The sequence below is a fragment of the Cavia porcellus genome, unplaced genomic scaffold (assembly GCF_034190915.1).
Source record: "Cavia porcellus strain 051 isolate PalLab524CR breed Dunkin Hartley unplaced genomic scaffold, mCavPor4.1 scaffold_24, whole genome shotgun sequence".
NCBI classification, from domain to species: Eukaryota; Metazoa; Chordata; class Mammalia; order Rodentia; family Caviidae; genus Cavia; species Cavia porcellus.
Window position 1 is genome coordinate 49,267,573 of NW_026947507.1, and position 15,496 is coordinate 49,283,068.

Below are 15,496 nucleotides of genomic sequence, written 5' to 3' on the forward strand. Positions count from 1 at the left end.
CTTGATGCTACACCTCAAACAGCTAGAAAAAGAAGAGCAAGTCAAGCCCAAAGCCAAAAGAAGAGAGGAAATTATAAGAATCAGAGCAGAAATCAATGCAATAGAGACTAAGAAAACAATCCAAAGAATCAACGAATCAAAGAGTTGGTTCTTTGAAAGAATAAATAAAATCGATAAGCCCCTAGCCAACCTTATTAAAAAAAGGGAAGAAAAAGCTCAAATTCATGCAATAAGAAATGAAAAAGGAGAAATCACTACAGACCCAATAGAAATACAGAGGATCATCAACACCTATTCGAAAACCTCTACTCTCAAAAGTTTGATAACACAGAAGAAATAGACAGATTCTTAGAAGCATATGAAGTACCAAAGCTAGATCAAGAGGATATAAAACTGTTGAATAACCCAATCTCTGCTAATGAAATTGAGAATGTAATTGGGTCCTTGCCCACCAAGAAGAGCCCAGGCCCAGATGGATTCACTGCAGAATTCTACAAGAAATATAAAGAAGACCTAATGCCGACACTCCTCAAACTATTCAATGAAATTGAAAGGGAAGCAATCCTTCCTAAGTCATTCCTGGAAGCAAATATTACTCTAGTACCAAAACCTGAGAAAGACCCAACTATAAAAGAGAACTATAGACCGATCTCCCTAATGAACACAGATGCAAAAATCCTCAATAAAATATTGGCAAATAGGATCCAGCAAATCATCAAGAAGATTATACACCATGACCAGGTGGGATTCATCCCAGGAATGCAAGGATGGTTCAACATACGCAAATCAATAAATGTAATCCACCATATCAATAAAGCCAAAAATAAGAATCACATGATCATCTCTATAGATGCAGAAAAAGCCTTCGATAAGGTCCAACACTTATTCATGATAAGAACTTTACAGAAAATTGGAATAAATGGTCTTTACCTCAATATAATAAAGGCCATTTATGACAAACCAACAGCCAGCATCATACTAAATGGCCAAAAATTGAAAGCCTTTACTTTAAAATCGGGTACAAGACAAGGATGTCCTTTATCACCACTCCTATTTAATATAGTACTGGAAGTACTAGCCAGAGCAATTAGGCAAGAAAGAGAAATAAAAGGGGTAAAGATAGGAAAAGAAGAAGTTAAATTATCATTGTTTGCAGATGACATGATACTCTACATAGAAGACCCCCTAAACTCCATTGAAATACTCTTAGATACAATAAATAAATTCAGTAATGTGGCTGGATACAAAATCAATACTCAGAAATCAATAGCATTCCTATACACGAACAACAAAATTACAGAGAGGGAAATAAGAGAAACTGGACTATTCACATTAGCAAGCAAAAAAATGAAATATTTAGGAATTACTCTTACGAAAGAAGTGAAAGACTTATACAGTGAAAATTATAATACACTGAAAAAGGAAATTGAAGATGATCTCAGAAAATGGAAAGACATCCCTTGCTCATGGATAGGAAGAACAAACATTGTGAAAATGGCCATTCTCCCAAAACTGTTATACAGATTCAATGCAATCCCAATAGAAATACCATCAACATACCTTATAGATCTAGAGAAATCACTCCTAAATTTCATCTGGAACCAGAAGAGACCTAGAATCGCAAAGGCAATTCTAAGCAGCAAAGACAAAGCAGGAGGCATCACAATCCCTGACTTGAAGTTATACTACAAAGCAACAGTAGTAAAATCAACATGGTATTGGAATCAAAACAGAGCTGAAGATCAGTGGAATAGATTAGAAGATACAACCACAACTACGAACACACTCAACCACCTTATTTTTGATAAAGGAGCCAAGCAGGTTCACTGGAAGAACGACAGTTTCTTTAATAAATGGTGCTGGAAAAACTGGCTCTCCATTTGCCGAAAACTAAAGCTAGACCCATGTCTATCACCATGTACTAAATTAAAATCTAAATGGGTCAAAGATCTGAATATTAAAACAGAAACACTAAATCTATTGGAAGACAAAATAGGTAGAAACCTTGGAGACATAGGAGTAGGTAAAGAATTCATGAACAGGACTCAAACCGCACGGGAAATACTTCCCAGAATCAATAACTGGGACCACTTCTTATTAAAAAGTTTCTGCATGTCAAAAGAAATCTCCAGCATAGTGAAAAGAAAACCCACAAACTGGGAAAAGATTTTAGTGAACTCTCTCTCAGACAAGGGCCTCTTGTCTAAAACATACAAAGAATTAAAGAAACTCAGACCTCCGAAATTCAAAGATCCAATCCAAAAATGGGCATCTGAGATGAATATGCAATTCTCAGATGAAGAAATGCAAATGGCAAATAAATACATGAAAAAATGCTCATCATCATTGGTCATTAGAGAAATGCAAATTAAAACCACACTGAGATACCATCTCACTCCTGAAAGAATGGCCAGGATCAAGAAAACTGACAACAAATGCTGGAGAGGCTGTGGGGAAAAAGGAACTCTCCTGCACTGCTGGTGGGAGTGTAGACTGGTACAGCCTTTGTGGAGATCTGTCTGGAGATTTCTCAAAAAGTTGGGACTGGAAATCCCATTTATTCCAGCTATTCCACTTCTAGGCATATTCCCAGAAGAACTGAAAGCATCATACCACAGTGATATATGTGCACCTATGTTTATAGCAGCACAATTTGTAATCGCCAGATCTTGGAAACAACCCAAGTGCCCATCAACTGAGGAATGGATAAAAAAGTTGTGGTATTTCTATACAATGGAGTATTATTCAGCTATAAAGAAGGATCACATTGAGATATTTATCAATAAATGGGCACAGCTTGAGACCATACTCATAAGTGAAATAAATCAATCTCGCATGTGTGAATACCGAATAGTTTCCCTAATGTAAGTAATGATTCAAATATATAAAAATATGTGGTAATCATGATTCCCCATTAGGTGGCCTTGAAGCCTTATAAAGTTTTCACTCATTAATTAGAAAGGCTTTATTCTGGGCTTCTTGATATGAAAATATTTGAAGCTAGAGTATATGAAGTTTTACCCAAATATTTCAAGGAAAAAGACACTATGGTAACTACTATTAAGTCAGGTTATAAGGTGGTGAAGTACTAGGTTATTGAAACAGTCATGCTGTGACCTCTATTGTTATATTGTTATGTCCTGTTTTATCTCAATCTCCCCCTTATTGTTTCAAAAAAAAATTATTTAGTCATTTCTTATGTTTGTCTTAATTAAAGAAAAAATTCAAAAAAATTAGGATATATAAATAGTAACTCTTTTCGATTTCCTATTAACTTGTTTTGAAGTCCTGTAGTACTCCCACGATCTTGTTTTGACTGATTAGACTCTGTTCCATTCTATATGATAGTATCAAGTTTGAAGACATAGGCAACTACTTTGAAGACAATAAGATTCACTAAGATACCCATTCTGGTTTGACTATTGTCTTCTTTGGAAGTCCTGTAATGTTTACAATGCCTAAGTTTTATTGGTCTTGTTCTCTACTGTTTTGTCCAACTTTATAATATCTAATAAGATAGACAATTCTTTTTAAGGAAACAAGGGACAACGTTGATAACCATTGTTGATAAACTTGTACTCTGTTCTACACCATGTGCTACGTCTATCCTTGGTATTGACTGACAGCTTTGTTTTGCCATATTTGACTGTATTCTTCCCCCCCCCCAAAGAAAGTAATAAGCACTAAGGAGTAATAAAATCCAAGATGTGTAAATTTTGTTGTAAAAAAGAGAGGGAAAAAAAAAAAAGAAAAGGAGCTCTAACGGATATAACAGCAAGTGTGTTTGGGGGTGTTAAATAGCTGACTTTATCAATGTTTTTGGAATATTGAACACAGCTGTTTGCAGTCTCCCTGTTTGAATGTCCACCTTGTGTTCTTTGATACTGTGATTTGAGGAACTATTTTCAAGAAAATAGTGTGTAATCTACTAGCAGGTAATTTCTTACTGTTATGGTTTTTTGTTTTGTTTTGTTTTGTTTTGTTTTGTTTTGTTTTGTAGTTCTGTATTGCGTGTACCCTTACGCCGCTTTGGTTTGTTTTGTGTTTTTCTCTTTTTCCTCTTAAATAAAAAAAAATAAATAAATAAATAAAGGGCTAAAACCCAGGAATAGTGACACCTTGACCACCAGCTGAGGCAAATCACAACCTTTTTGGTCTTCTGTTTTCTCACATTAAAAACAAATGAACAACAAGATTAGATGTCCTTTTAAGATCCCTTCTGGCTCTGCGGTCTGCCAGCTCTGCCATTTCCCTGTGTGCTGTGTAGCTTACCAAACATCAGACTGAGTCGTGAAGATTCCATCCATCAGACTTTCTGGAGCCATCCAGCGAACAGGCAGCAAGCCTTCTCCTCTCTTTCTGTAATAATCATTTTTGTAGATGTCCCTTGCAAGTCCAAAGTCCCCAATCTTCACTACTCGTGAAGGGCTAGTGTAGTCTTTCACAGATACAAGGCAATTCCGAGCTGCCAGATCCCTACGGCAAAAAGTTACACTTAATAATAATAAAATAATTTCAGAGATCAGACAGGAATGTTAGATCTGTAAGGAAGACAGATTTTTTACAAACATTTGCTATGCTGAAGGAATTAAAATGTCTAGTAACCTGTGAGCTTTTCCCAAGCTACAGATGATTATTGTGCCAATAGCCATAATAATTTTGTATCCAGTATATAACTGTACCTATGGATGAAATGCATCTGTTCCAAGTAGACACAGCCTTTTGAAACATCCACACATAGGTCTACAAGGTCAGCCAAGGTGAGTAAAGGGCCATGGAACTATAAGAAATAAAGACGAAATGACAAGCACTTTTACAATTTGTACTCTACATATACACATATGCACATGCATACTCACATTTACATATGGTGGTGAACCAATGGCACAAATGCTGCAGTAGACATGAAGAATCCTCTATCAGCCCCCAGGTTCCCCCGTCATTGCCCCAGCAGCTAAGTACCAGGTAACAGCACACACAGAGGCCATGCATGTGCTCAGGAAGGAATAGTGACACCATGAGATGATGTCATGAGCATTTTGGACACTGAGTTTCTAAAAGGTTTGTCATCACTGCTCTAAAGGAAGTTTTAGTCATTGTTGAATTCAGACAAGAGGAAAATAATATATAAGCTTTCTCTGCAAATATACATAAATGAAAAGCTATTTTATATTAATTAGAGGTCATATGGAGTCTTTACTGGAAGGGTCTCAAGGTGTGAGGTCAAACAGATCAAAATTTGAAACCTTGTTCTGCTTATTAACGAATTTGCTTGATTGCTTAATTAAGTACTTCCTCATATGTAAAATGCACATAGTACTACTGACCTTGCAAGATTCAAAATAATATCCATGACATTAATGCACAGCTTACAGCACCATAGCCACTAGTAATAGTAACTATTCTATTAGTGCTAGTTACTTTAATTATTGGTCCAATGGCTTTGTATTATGTAATTCAGGAGAATGGAATTGTTCCTCCCAGGAGCCCCACATAAATTGTTAGCTACACCTTATTTCAAGGTCAAATTATGCCTCTTATCTGAAGACCAAGTAAGCCTCTGTATTTGAGCCTGGACTGGTTATAATGATTTCAAGGAGGAAAAGTCAGGTGAAATTTCTATCAGCAGCATAGACGAAAGCTCTGTAGTTCTTGCTGGGAGGCCACAGCCATGCATTGTCTGTGCCCTACCACCTTTCTGCAGTCCTCACTTAGCTCTTCATTGTCCCCAGCTTCGCACAACTCCAGCTGTTGTCCCTCCATCGCCTTGCACAATGTGCCTGAACCTGTGGAGTCCAGGGGCCCCAGCTGCATGGCCTCTCTGCCCACTTCTTTCTCATAACTTCTCACCACTTGTGCCTCAGTCACTCCGGGCTGCTCACCATTCCCTGCCTGGACTGCAGTTCTCTACCTCTTTTCCTTTTCCTGTTCTCATTTGTTTTTTCTGGAATGATTTCCTTTATTCTTGATGTTCATCCACACCCTTCACTGAGCCCGAGTGACTCCCAATCTCTAAATCCCACCATTCCTCACCCAAGGCTCTCTTACATTTGCTCTTTCTATCGTTTCTGACAACCTCACATCTTTGAAGCTCCCGATGCCATAGGTCTCAACATTTCCACACACTACCGCACACTGGGCTGGTAACCTAGGTCTTAACTGATGTCCTCGCCGTCCCATCTGGCTCAGGGGTCCTCTATACCTGTCTCTGACTCACACCTAACTCTTTGACTGATTCATACATAGATGGAACCTTGCTTTGAACTTGACAGAAACTGCTGTGCTCAGAAAGACTCTCAAGACGCTGAATACTAACGCTGAACTTCAGCCCATGACTGGTACCCTGGCCCCTGCTAGCAAGATCCCCACAGTGTTGACTGCTCGGCACCCTGACCATTTCCTGCTCATCTTGTTCCCTGGGACAAACTGTTAGGATGCCAGTTCTGTGTTGGGCCCCTTGACTCCAGATACTGCCCTTGCCTACTACCTGTCTCTGGCCAAGCCATCCAGACATATGATCTGGATCTGTCCCCAGCCAAAGACTTAAAGACTGAGCAGGAAGGTGTCGCTCAGCTGCTGTTACATCTGCTCCTCCACAACGCCTTCCATGCTCTTCTTTGGAAATCAGCTGCTCTGTCCATGCTGAAGCAGTGTATTTGCCAACCCACTCTCATAGATCTTTCCATTTTCTGCCTTAAGTGGATTATTTACCTGTACCCTCCAACCTTACCATGTGGCAAGAGTCATACCTTCTCTGTGCTGTGATTAATACCAAACACAAATTTGACAAATTGAATTTTTTGGAAGGCAACACATTTACTGCTGTATATTTTATTTGTATCATTTTGACATGTTTTTGTTTTTCTTTTTTCTATCTTCATATAATCTTAGAATACCAAAAAGAGTTTTAGAAGCTTTTGGGCTTAGTGTCCTAGCTTATAGAGGAAAAATTGAGCTCCTAAAAACAAAGAGCTAACTATGGTTTCTGGAGCCAAAACATAGAATCATGAGTTTTGTTTTGGCTTATATAGGCTTGAGATGCCACTAAAATCTGCATAGTCTGCCTAGACAGATGTGAGTTAGGGTTTAGCAAGGACTGGGAGCGTAATTTAGATCAGGGCAGCAAGTAGGTGGAATACAATGTCATGCTTTCCCACTCAATGGAATTCATCTTCTCCAGAAAAACAAAACTCATGATTCTAGACATGAAGAACCATTTTCCTATTAAATACTAAAAACAGACTCAAATATTAGTCAGACTCTAATCACCCTTATCTACACGCAGGCCATAAGAAGGTTTTTCCCATAGAATGCTTCTCAGTTTCCACCACAGCCGACTGAATGTAAAGATAATTAGTAAGAAACAACAGGACATTCGCATTAGAAAACCAATCCTGGTCTCCACAGCCTACCGTTGTCATCCGGGCTTTACGCAAATAAGTGAGAAGGTCCCCTCCTTCCATCAGCTCTAGGATAAGGTACTGGGGCTCATTCAACAGACAGACACCAAGCTGCTTCAGAATGTTGGGGTGATCAAACTTGCTGAAAGGTGGAAAGACACACTGGGTAACCTCACAGCAACAGGAGTCCCCACTGAGGGTCTTTATGGTCTGTAGTTTCCTTGTAAAGCCCTGCTGACTTTGAGAAAGGGAAAGTGGGGGAAAAAGCAGCTTCCCTTTCCGAGCACCAACCAGTCAGGTGCTCTCCTCAGGAAAGTGCTATGGCAGCCCCTAGTGGTCAATGCATATGATGGAATAGGGCAGAGTTTAGAAGTTACACCCATATTGAATAGTTTATGTTTTGGAAAGAAAGAAATTTGACCAATGTCTGTCTTCAGTGGGTATTTGGAAACATATTTTTAGTCACTACAAGTATAGAATATGTTCTCTCTTTCTTTTAGAGAAATAACTCAGATCCGCATGCTCTAGCTACACTACTTTCATAAAACACCAAAATACATAGGCTCTACCCCAGTGAGTAGAGCCCAGGACTGAGATCCCAGGAACCTCAGCATTGGCTCTGCTCTTTAGTGAACATTCTTCATGACCACAAACTGACTGAAACCTTGGGGACAAAGTTACTGGAGAGCAGATGTGATCACTGGTGCCATGATACTTAATTGAGCATTGTGCTAGGTCTACTTAATCCCTTATCACACATTTTAGAGGAATACAAGCACTTTTAAATCTGAACTCACTTATAAAACACACTCCTTTCTATAGGTAGAAGAAGGACCTGAGGACAGCCTGTGGCAGATTCCAAATACTGGCTTCTATAGAATATTTGTTACTAAAAACCTATTTCCTTAAAACTTTGTCATGTTTGGTTTGAGCAAGATCTATTATATCTGGTCATCCTTGATGCTAACAATCCAACACACAATGTAAAAGCCTCCTGCCCAGAAAAGTAAAAGTATCTCAGAGCTACTTTGGTACCTCATTAGATGCGCCTCTTTGAGGAATTCAATCTTCTCCTGGTCTGTGGAGCCCTTCTTTAAAGTCTGCAACATAAAGACAAGTCAGGAAAATGGTGTGGTGATGCACACCTGTAAGCCCAGCATGTTGAGTAACTGAGGAAGGAGAATACCAAGCTAAACCCAACCTGGGCAATTTATCAATCTAGCTAGATACTTTCTCAAAATAAAAACCAGTGCTGAGATTGTAGGTCAGTGCAAAATCCCTGGGTTTAATTTCAAGTACAACATACACCATACACAAGGTCAGATGTCAAAAGGTATCAAGACAGCAGATATCTCTGGGAGTTTACAGTTAGTGGAACCTTTCCCCTTAGTATTCACTCTGAGACATGGAAATAGATAAACATGTACATGTGATCTATTAATCTCCTGTTATTGCTAGGATTCATGTAGCAAAACCTGCTAGACAAAACACCTACTAATATTTATATAAGGTGTCTCCAAAATATACAAATTTTAGAAAAAGACCAATTTTGTCATTTAACAGGTCAATATTTCAATTCTTAAAACTTTTCTATTCAGTATGTATTTCCTTGGTGCTCTTGCTAATGATACCTAGTGTATTTCATGGAGGCCTGCTGCTCCAGTTCTCGGTAACTGATCTAAATTAATTATGAAAATTTGTTCTGAAATTCTCCAACCTCTATTCAAATATAAGTGGTCATCTGACTTGGTTCTAACCAATAAGATGTAAGAGAAAAACTGCTGAGAAAGAGAGATGTCTGTGGCTTGAGGAAAGATGTGAAGTTTATTCTTTGGTAGCCATCTTTAAACCATGAGTCAGCAAGCATCAACGAAAGTCAAGAGAATATTGCACCAAGGTCAGCGGTCATCCTATTCAGCAAGAAAAAAATAAACATTTGCTTAAACCAGTTGGAGGCTGGAGCAATTTCAAGGACTTTTAAAGATATCATTAGGAAGTATAAAGAATGTTGCCAAATCTTATTGTATAGCCTACCCTCAAAGCAATGTCTTTATTAACAGTGATCAGGATATTGCTCAGTTACACAAAAGACTTATTACTCTGCTATCAAAATGTGCTTAAAAATACAAGAGCATAGCAAATGCTTCATTAAAAATAAGTAAACAGACCATGACCACCAACTACATAGTACAGAGATGGGCAAGAGACAGCCTGGGGCCAAACCCAGCGTATCACATGTTTCTAGACCACTCATTATTTCATACTAAAGTCAAAAAAAGAATACTATCTAATGACACAAGCAACACAGACTTGTTATGAAATTATATGCAATTCACATTTCAATGCCCATAAAGTTATATTGGTACAAATTCACACTTGCCTGTTTACACATTGACAAGTGACCATTTTGGAGCTGCAGTGACAGAGTAGAGAAGCTGTGATGGAGATGGTAAGGCCAGCAGGTCCAAACATTTACTCTCTTCTCTTTTGAGAAAACATTTGCTGAGCCTTGGTCATACTCCTTGAGGATGCATTTTACAGCTCTGTTTTTCTTACATCATATTTGATGAGTAATAACTCTTGGCTGAATCTTAACTAATTAATATCCTTATAGGTAACATAAACTCTGACAATTTCCTCTGTTGATTATAGAGCCAGTGTAGAAAATAGGAAATTTGTGACTTCTGTATAGACATCTACAGTCTATGAATCAGTCTTCTTTAAAATTAAGTTTATTTTTAATTGATGTAATATTTGCACACATTCCTAAGGAATGATGTGATATTTTGATTCATATATACCTTGGGTAATGATCAAATAACAGATCAGCGTATCCTTGCTTTCAACTTTTAGTATTTCTTTATTAGTCAGTGCAATCTAAACTCTCTCTTCTAGCTATCTTAGGCTATGCAATGCACTGTTGTTACTGCATTCACACTATTGTCCATGCTTTCTTCAACTAAGAGAGCTCAGCTTACAGATGCAGTCAGGTACACACATGAAGATGGTGGTCGAGGAGTTTAGAGATCATTACCTTCACTGCTACTTTGATTTCTCCACTGCCAACTCCTAAGATGTCTACAGCAGTCCCTTCATACACCTCTCCAAAGGCTCCACTGCCCAGTAAGACACGCAGAGTCAGTTTCTCCCGTGGGAAGGCAGGAAGATTTTCAATCTCCTCTTGGGTCGGAAGAGTACTGAAAAATAACAATGTGTTTGCTCTGCCTAAATACACACAGCTCACAAGCTTGTGTTGCTTCTGAGAGAGAAAAAGCAGTCTTAGGCCCTTGCAGCACTGCTCATTCCATGTAACGTGGTGACATGGCAGGTTGTATTTATACTGTATTTCTCTATCCTACCACCTTCCACACCAAGCACTTCACTTCCAGCACCTTCATGTCAACAGAACTGTGTGTGCGTTCCTGCATGTGCGCATGCTTGTGTTTTGTCTTAAGACTGCCATCATGGCTAGTTCTATAGAAGCTGCAAGTTATTAACTTCTTCAGATTGCAAATTTGCATAAATAGCTATTGCAAGTTAACTACAGACGAATCTAGGCTCATGACCTTTTGCTTTGTTTCATATACCTGATCTCCCATGAAAAACAGCATTTACCATGACCACAAAAATTATCTCCATCATAATTAGGTTAATCTCTAGAAAGCTAGTCTTCTCATTTAGAATATTATAAGGTAAAGAAATCTCTAAATTTAAAAAAAATTAAGTTTTTTAATAATCTAAAATATCAGATATGATGAGTACTTCCCAAAGAAAAGTCAGCTCTTCATAGCTGGGTTAGGTCACTTCTGTTTCTACTTCAAATCCTTTGTTTGCATGTCTTGAACTATAAATTTCTAGAAATAAGTTCTATGACCATATAATTATGTTTAATATAGATCATAATATGGTGTCTAGTGCAAAAGTACACTTAAGTATCTCCCTTAATTATGACAGCAGAAATTTAAAACTCATTAATCTTAAAGAAATTGTATAATCAATCACCATATAATTTCAGAAATGAAATAAAATTAGTATAATAGGACCTGCAGAATTTCCTCTCTTTACAAAATTATCTCCAGTGAACCATCCATGTTATAATCTACTCTCTTCAATGCTGATTTTTCAGTTATTTTTTAACTACCTGATAGAGCACTCAAAACACACATAAATTAATTTCCCTGTGTTTCTCTCTTAGCATAACCACAAAATTTGCCATTCTTTCTAGGTCACACTTAAGAGTGGGATGAAAAGTTGTTAATGATTATGCCAGATTAAGGGGTTACATGAGTGCTCCTGTCACCCACTCTTTGCCTATATGCTCCATAAAGGGACCCAGGCCACATACTGGATTGCATAGCAAGCATTAGCCAGCCCCACGCCAGCCACCGGACCTCGCAGCTCGGCCAGCTCTTTGTCTTCACCTATTAGAACTGTCAGCCCTTCCTCAGAAGTCTTCTGATTCTTCAGCCCCTTATGCCAGACTATAAAGGAAAAAGACAATAGAATATTATTTTTTGTTTTCTTTAGAAATGTTAATCCATTTTAAATGCTTATGTATAAGAACACTGGTGGAATAACAGAACTTGATTGAAAAAAATAATGTCTATAATGGAAAAATTAATTAAACCCAGGTAAAATGCCATACAAGGACATACAATTTATACACACCACTTTTCATCTGACTTTTCAATGCAAACTTTATTATATTTTTATATAACTGCTAATGAATTACTAATGATTTGAAGTACATAAATATTTGAACTTATTTCTTTTAATTACACAAATTAAAGCCATAATAAACCAAAACAACTTATATAGTAATTGTTAGTGAAATAAATTCACTGTTGAGTTCAAACATTTTCTGACATAATGCTTTCAACATAAAATTACATTTAAAATGCTTTCTATATAATAACACAGGGTATAAGAGTATATACCTATCGCTCTTCTACTCTAGCAAATATACTCAAATATGTAGGAAAATATTAGAATGAATCCCGTCAAAGATTAGCAGCAGTACTCTCAGTTGCAGAAATGTGATTTGCATGACTTTTTAATATACTGAGCATCTATTATTTTATAGTGATTAAAGTGTTATTCTGAAAGATTACAATATAATTATGTCAATAAGATCACTTACCTACACTAGAATATTGGCCAGAAGCCAACCACAGCAAAAAATATGGGAGACCATTTCACAGCAGTTTTGTGAGTATCACTCCCGAGCAGTTCTGCTGGAGGCATCATGAGGGAAAGGTTGCAAGCACTTCACTAGTGCCTTTCTACCCGGAAGTGTGCCATTGCCTCGCCTTGTTATACAGGCCCAGGCAGCCCCCATCTTGGTGATGCCTCCTGATAGTTCTATAGCCTCAGCAGGTCTCATCCGTGAGCTGGAAAGACTACTTGTGCTGCAACAAACCCTGCTACCTCAATGTCTTGTACATTTCTTGTGATTCATTACAGTCTTGCTAATTATCCTCTCACATAGACATGTCTTACCTCCCCTACTCCTCCTCAAGCCAGCAATGATGGCATTTTATTTCCCTCTGCTCCCAACCATAAAGTTAATATTACATACTAAGAATGACTGCTCACCCACATGAAGGCTGTTGATGTTTATTTTGAAATCCTTGTTTTAATTTTATATTTGTAAGTATGACCAGTGAGAGCTCTTGCAACAATATGAATTTTAAAAAATTACTTCTCATTGTTTTGCTAATTCAGTCTTTTCTCATGCATTTACACCCTCCTATACGTAAAACCACATGCCTGATAATGAAAGCAAAATCTAAATTAGCTTAGCTAACCTCAGATATCCATGAGTACCAAAGAGAATAAAGACCTTGAAGTGCTGGGAAGTCAGATTTCCATAGGATGTCTGGAGAGGCCACAATGGGTGTCTGAATTATCTCGTTCACCCACCAGAGCCATGGGTTCTGACAATGGTGATGTATAAAAGGAGGCAAAGGTCAGAGGAAGGTTCCTTCCCCAAAGGAGAGCAGACAGCAGTCACGCCTGCCCACCAACTGCCAAATATACACACTCCTGTGTGTAACGCTGGAAGGGCCAGCTAAGAGGCACGAATGCCAGCTGCACAAGGCTTAGACAAGCTGGAACCACAGGTTACAATCCTGGCAGGGCCAGCCGAAATGTTCTGCATTCCCAACTAGCTGGAAGAGTTTCATTTGTTGCCCTGGGTCAAATCTCTGAAATGAAACTTTAGCACCCCTCCCATACCTCAGCACTCTGATCGCTTTGAAGAAAGAACATTTCTTCAAAGAATAGAGCATCAAGCACTGGCTTTCTTCATCCTGGGAGAATTCAGCAACTGTGCTTATAACTTTCCCTTTGTAACTTTCTCTTGTGTATTAGCAAAGAAGCCACAGCTTTCTGAATATGTGCTTGAGTTTCTTTTCTAGTATCATGCATTTCTTGTAATTTTTCAGCATGTTGGGGACTCCCATCATGAACAGATAGGGAGCTCTTATATCTTACAACCCAAACCAAGAGATTTTGGGAACTGAAAGAAAGTGTTTTTAATGTTCAAGAAACACTAGCAATAACCCAGCATACACAATCACTATCTTCACCCTGTACGCCCAACATTTGACAATCCCTTTAAAGTCATTACTATATTTTCTCATCATTAAACTCAATCTTTAAAAAAGAGGGGGTATTTTTAGGATTAGCACATTAGCTTAAAATAAGTAATGGGAAATAGCTAACTTTCCATCCATGCAAATGAATTGCTCTGCATTTCTGGTCATCTGTAAAGGAGCAGGGATTTGAAATAAGCAGGCAGACATCTTAAAGCAAAAGTGAATGCTACCAGCCCAGAAATGGATCTTCTACAAAGAGGCCCTGCTCATTCCAAAACAAGCTGTCTGCCTGGAGATCGAAGCTATTCCCACCAATGATGGTCATGGCCTCCTATTAATCCTACACTTATTTTGTACACAGTTATTTTTCTTTTATTTATTTCAACCTATAAGCCACAAAACACTTGCAATAGCCAATCAGAAACAAATACTTCTTTAGAGAAAGCTAAAATATGGTGCTCTTGTGAAAGATTTATCTGAAGAATGCCAGGAAATGTATACACAGCTATATTTTTCATGAGATTATCACTTTTTACTAAGGTTTGGATCCAGACCATCTCAAGGTTCCTGTGTTAGAGGATTAGTCGTTGGCTTGATGCTAATAAGGTACAGTGGGAACACTAAGAGACACTCCTGGGAAAGGGGTAGTGGGACTCAATCCAGTTTTCTTTCTTTTCTTTGCTCTGCCCAATCTCACACCCCTTCTGTGCTATGCCAGCCCAGCCAGTGGACTATATGACTGACCCTCCAAAATGGGACCAAAATAACCTTCATAGCAACAAAGGATGGACCAACATGACCCTTGATTAAGAAATTCACAGGTGTGGGTGTGGTGACGCACTCCTGTAATCTCAGCACTTGGTAAGCTGAGGCAGGAGGATCATTGCAAGTTCAAGACCGGACTGGGCTACAAAGTGAGCCCAAGGCCAGCCTGAACTGCATGGCGAGACCTTGTCTCAAAAAGATAAATACTAATAATAATAATAAGAAGAAGAAGAATAAGTAATAAGAAATTGACAGAATTCCAAGAGCCCAGTAGACACTGAACTTTATGAACTTATTTAATCAAATTACATTTCATGTAGGAGATTAGAGATACTAAGACATAAGTGGTGTGATGTAGATTATTACCTATTTTAAAGTCTATGATACTTACCAAAGGCCAAGGGGATCGTAATGACCAGAAATACTCCAACTATAATGGTAAGTATAAAACTTGTTTCTGGTATCCTCAAGTCATCTAATGACACAAATGAGAAAATGACATGAATTCACAGAATAAAGCCAAAGTGTTCCAGCTGTATACAAGCACACACAGAATGGTTAGCCACAGCAAGCTCTTACTACATTTTTGTAAGCCAGTTGTGAAATTTAAAAATCATCCATGGTGAAATGATATGCATCACGGGAAATCAAAATCAAAGGTTTTCTCTTTTTTTCCTAAAAAGTCATTTTGCCAGTGCCTATAGGAATACACAACCTTCTATTTTAAAGTAA

General features: G+C 38.1%; 1 protein-coding gene across 5 annotated transcripts in view; it reads right to left on the minus strand.

Annotated features, from left to right (window-relative positions):
• Nucleotides 1-15,496, minus strand: part of Ros1 (ROS proto-oncogene 1, receptor tyrosine kinase) — a 140,848-nt gene that overhangs the window by 21,571 nt on the left and 103,781 nt on the right. For 4 of the 5 annotated variants that reach the window (XM_023561601.2, XM_063235032.1, XM_063235033.1 and 1 more), the window contains 7 exons: nt 15,156-15,239; nt 11,746-11,881; nt 10,435-10,597; nt 8,436-8,500; nt 7,413-7,542; nt 4,683-4,780; nt 4,273-4,476 (listed from right to left, as the gene is read on the minus strand). In XM_023561601.2, coding sequence (XP_023417369.1) covers nt 4,273-4,476; nt 4,683-4,780; nt 7,413-7,542; nt 8,436-8,500; nt 10,435-10,597; nt 11,746-11,881; nt 15,156-15,239 — 880 coding nt within the window. Of the gene's footprint in view, nt 1-4,272; nt 4,477-4,682; nt 4,781-7,412; nt 7,543-8,435; nt 8,501-10,434; nt 10,598-11,745; nt 11,882-15,155; nt 15,240-15,496 lie in introns of those variants that run through there. The other variant, XR_010042720.1, reaches the window with a different exon arrangement.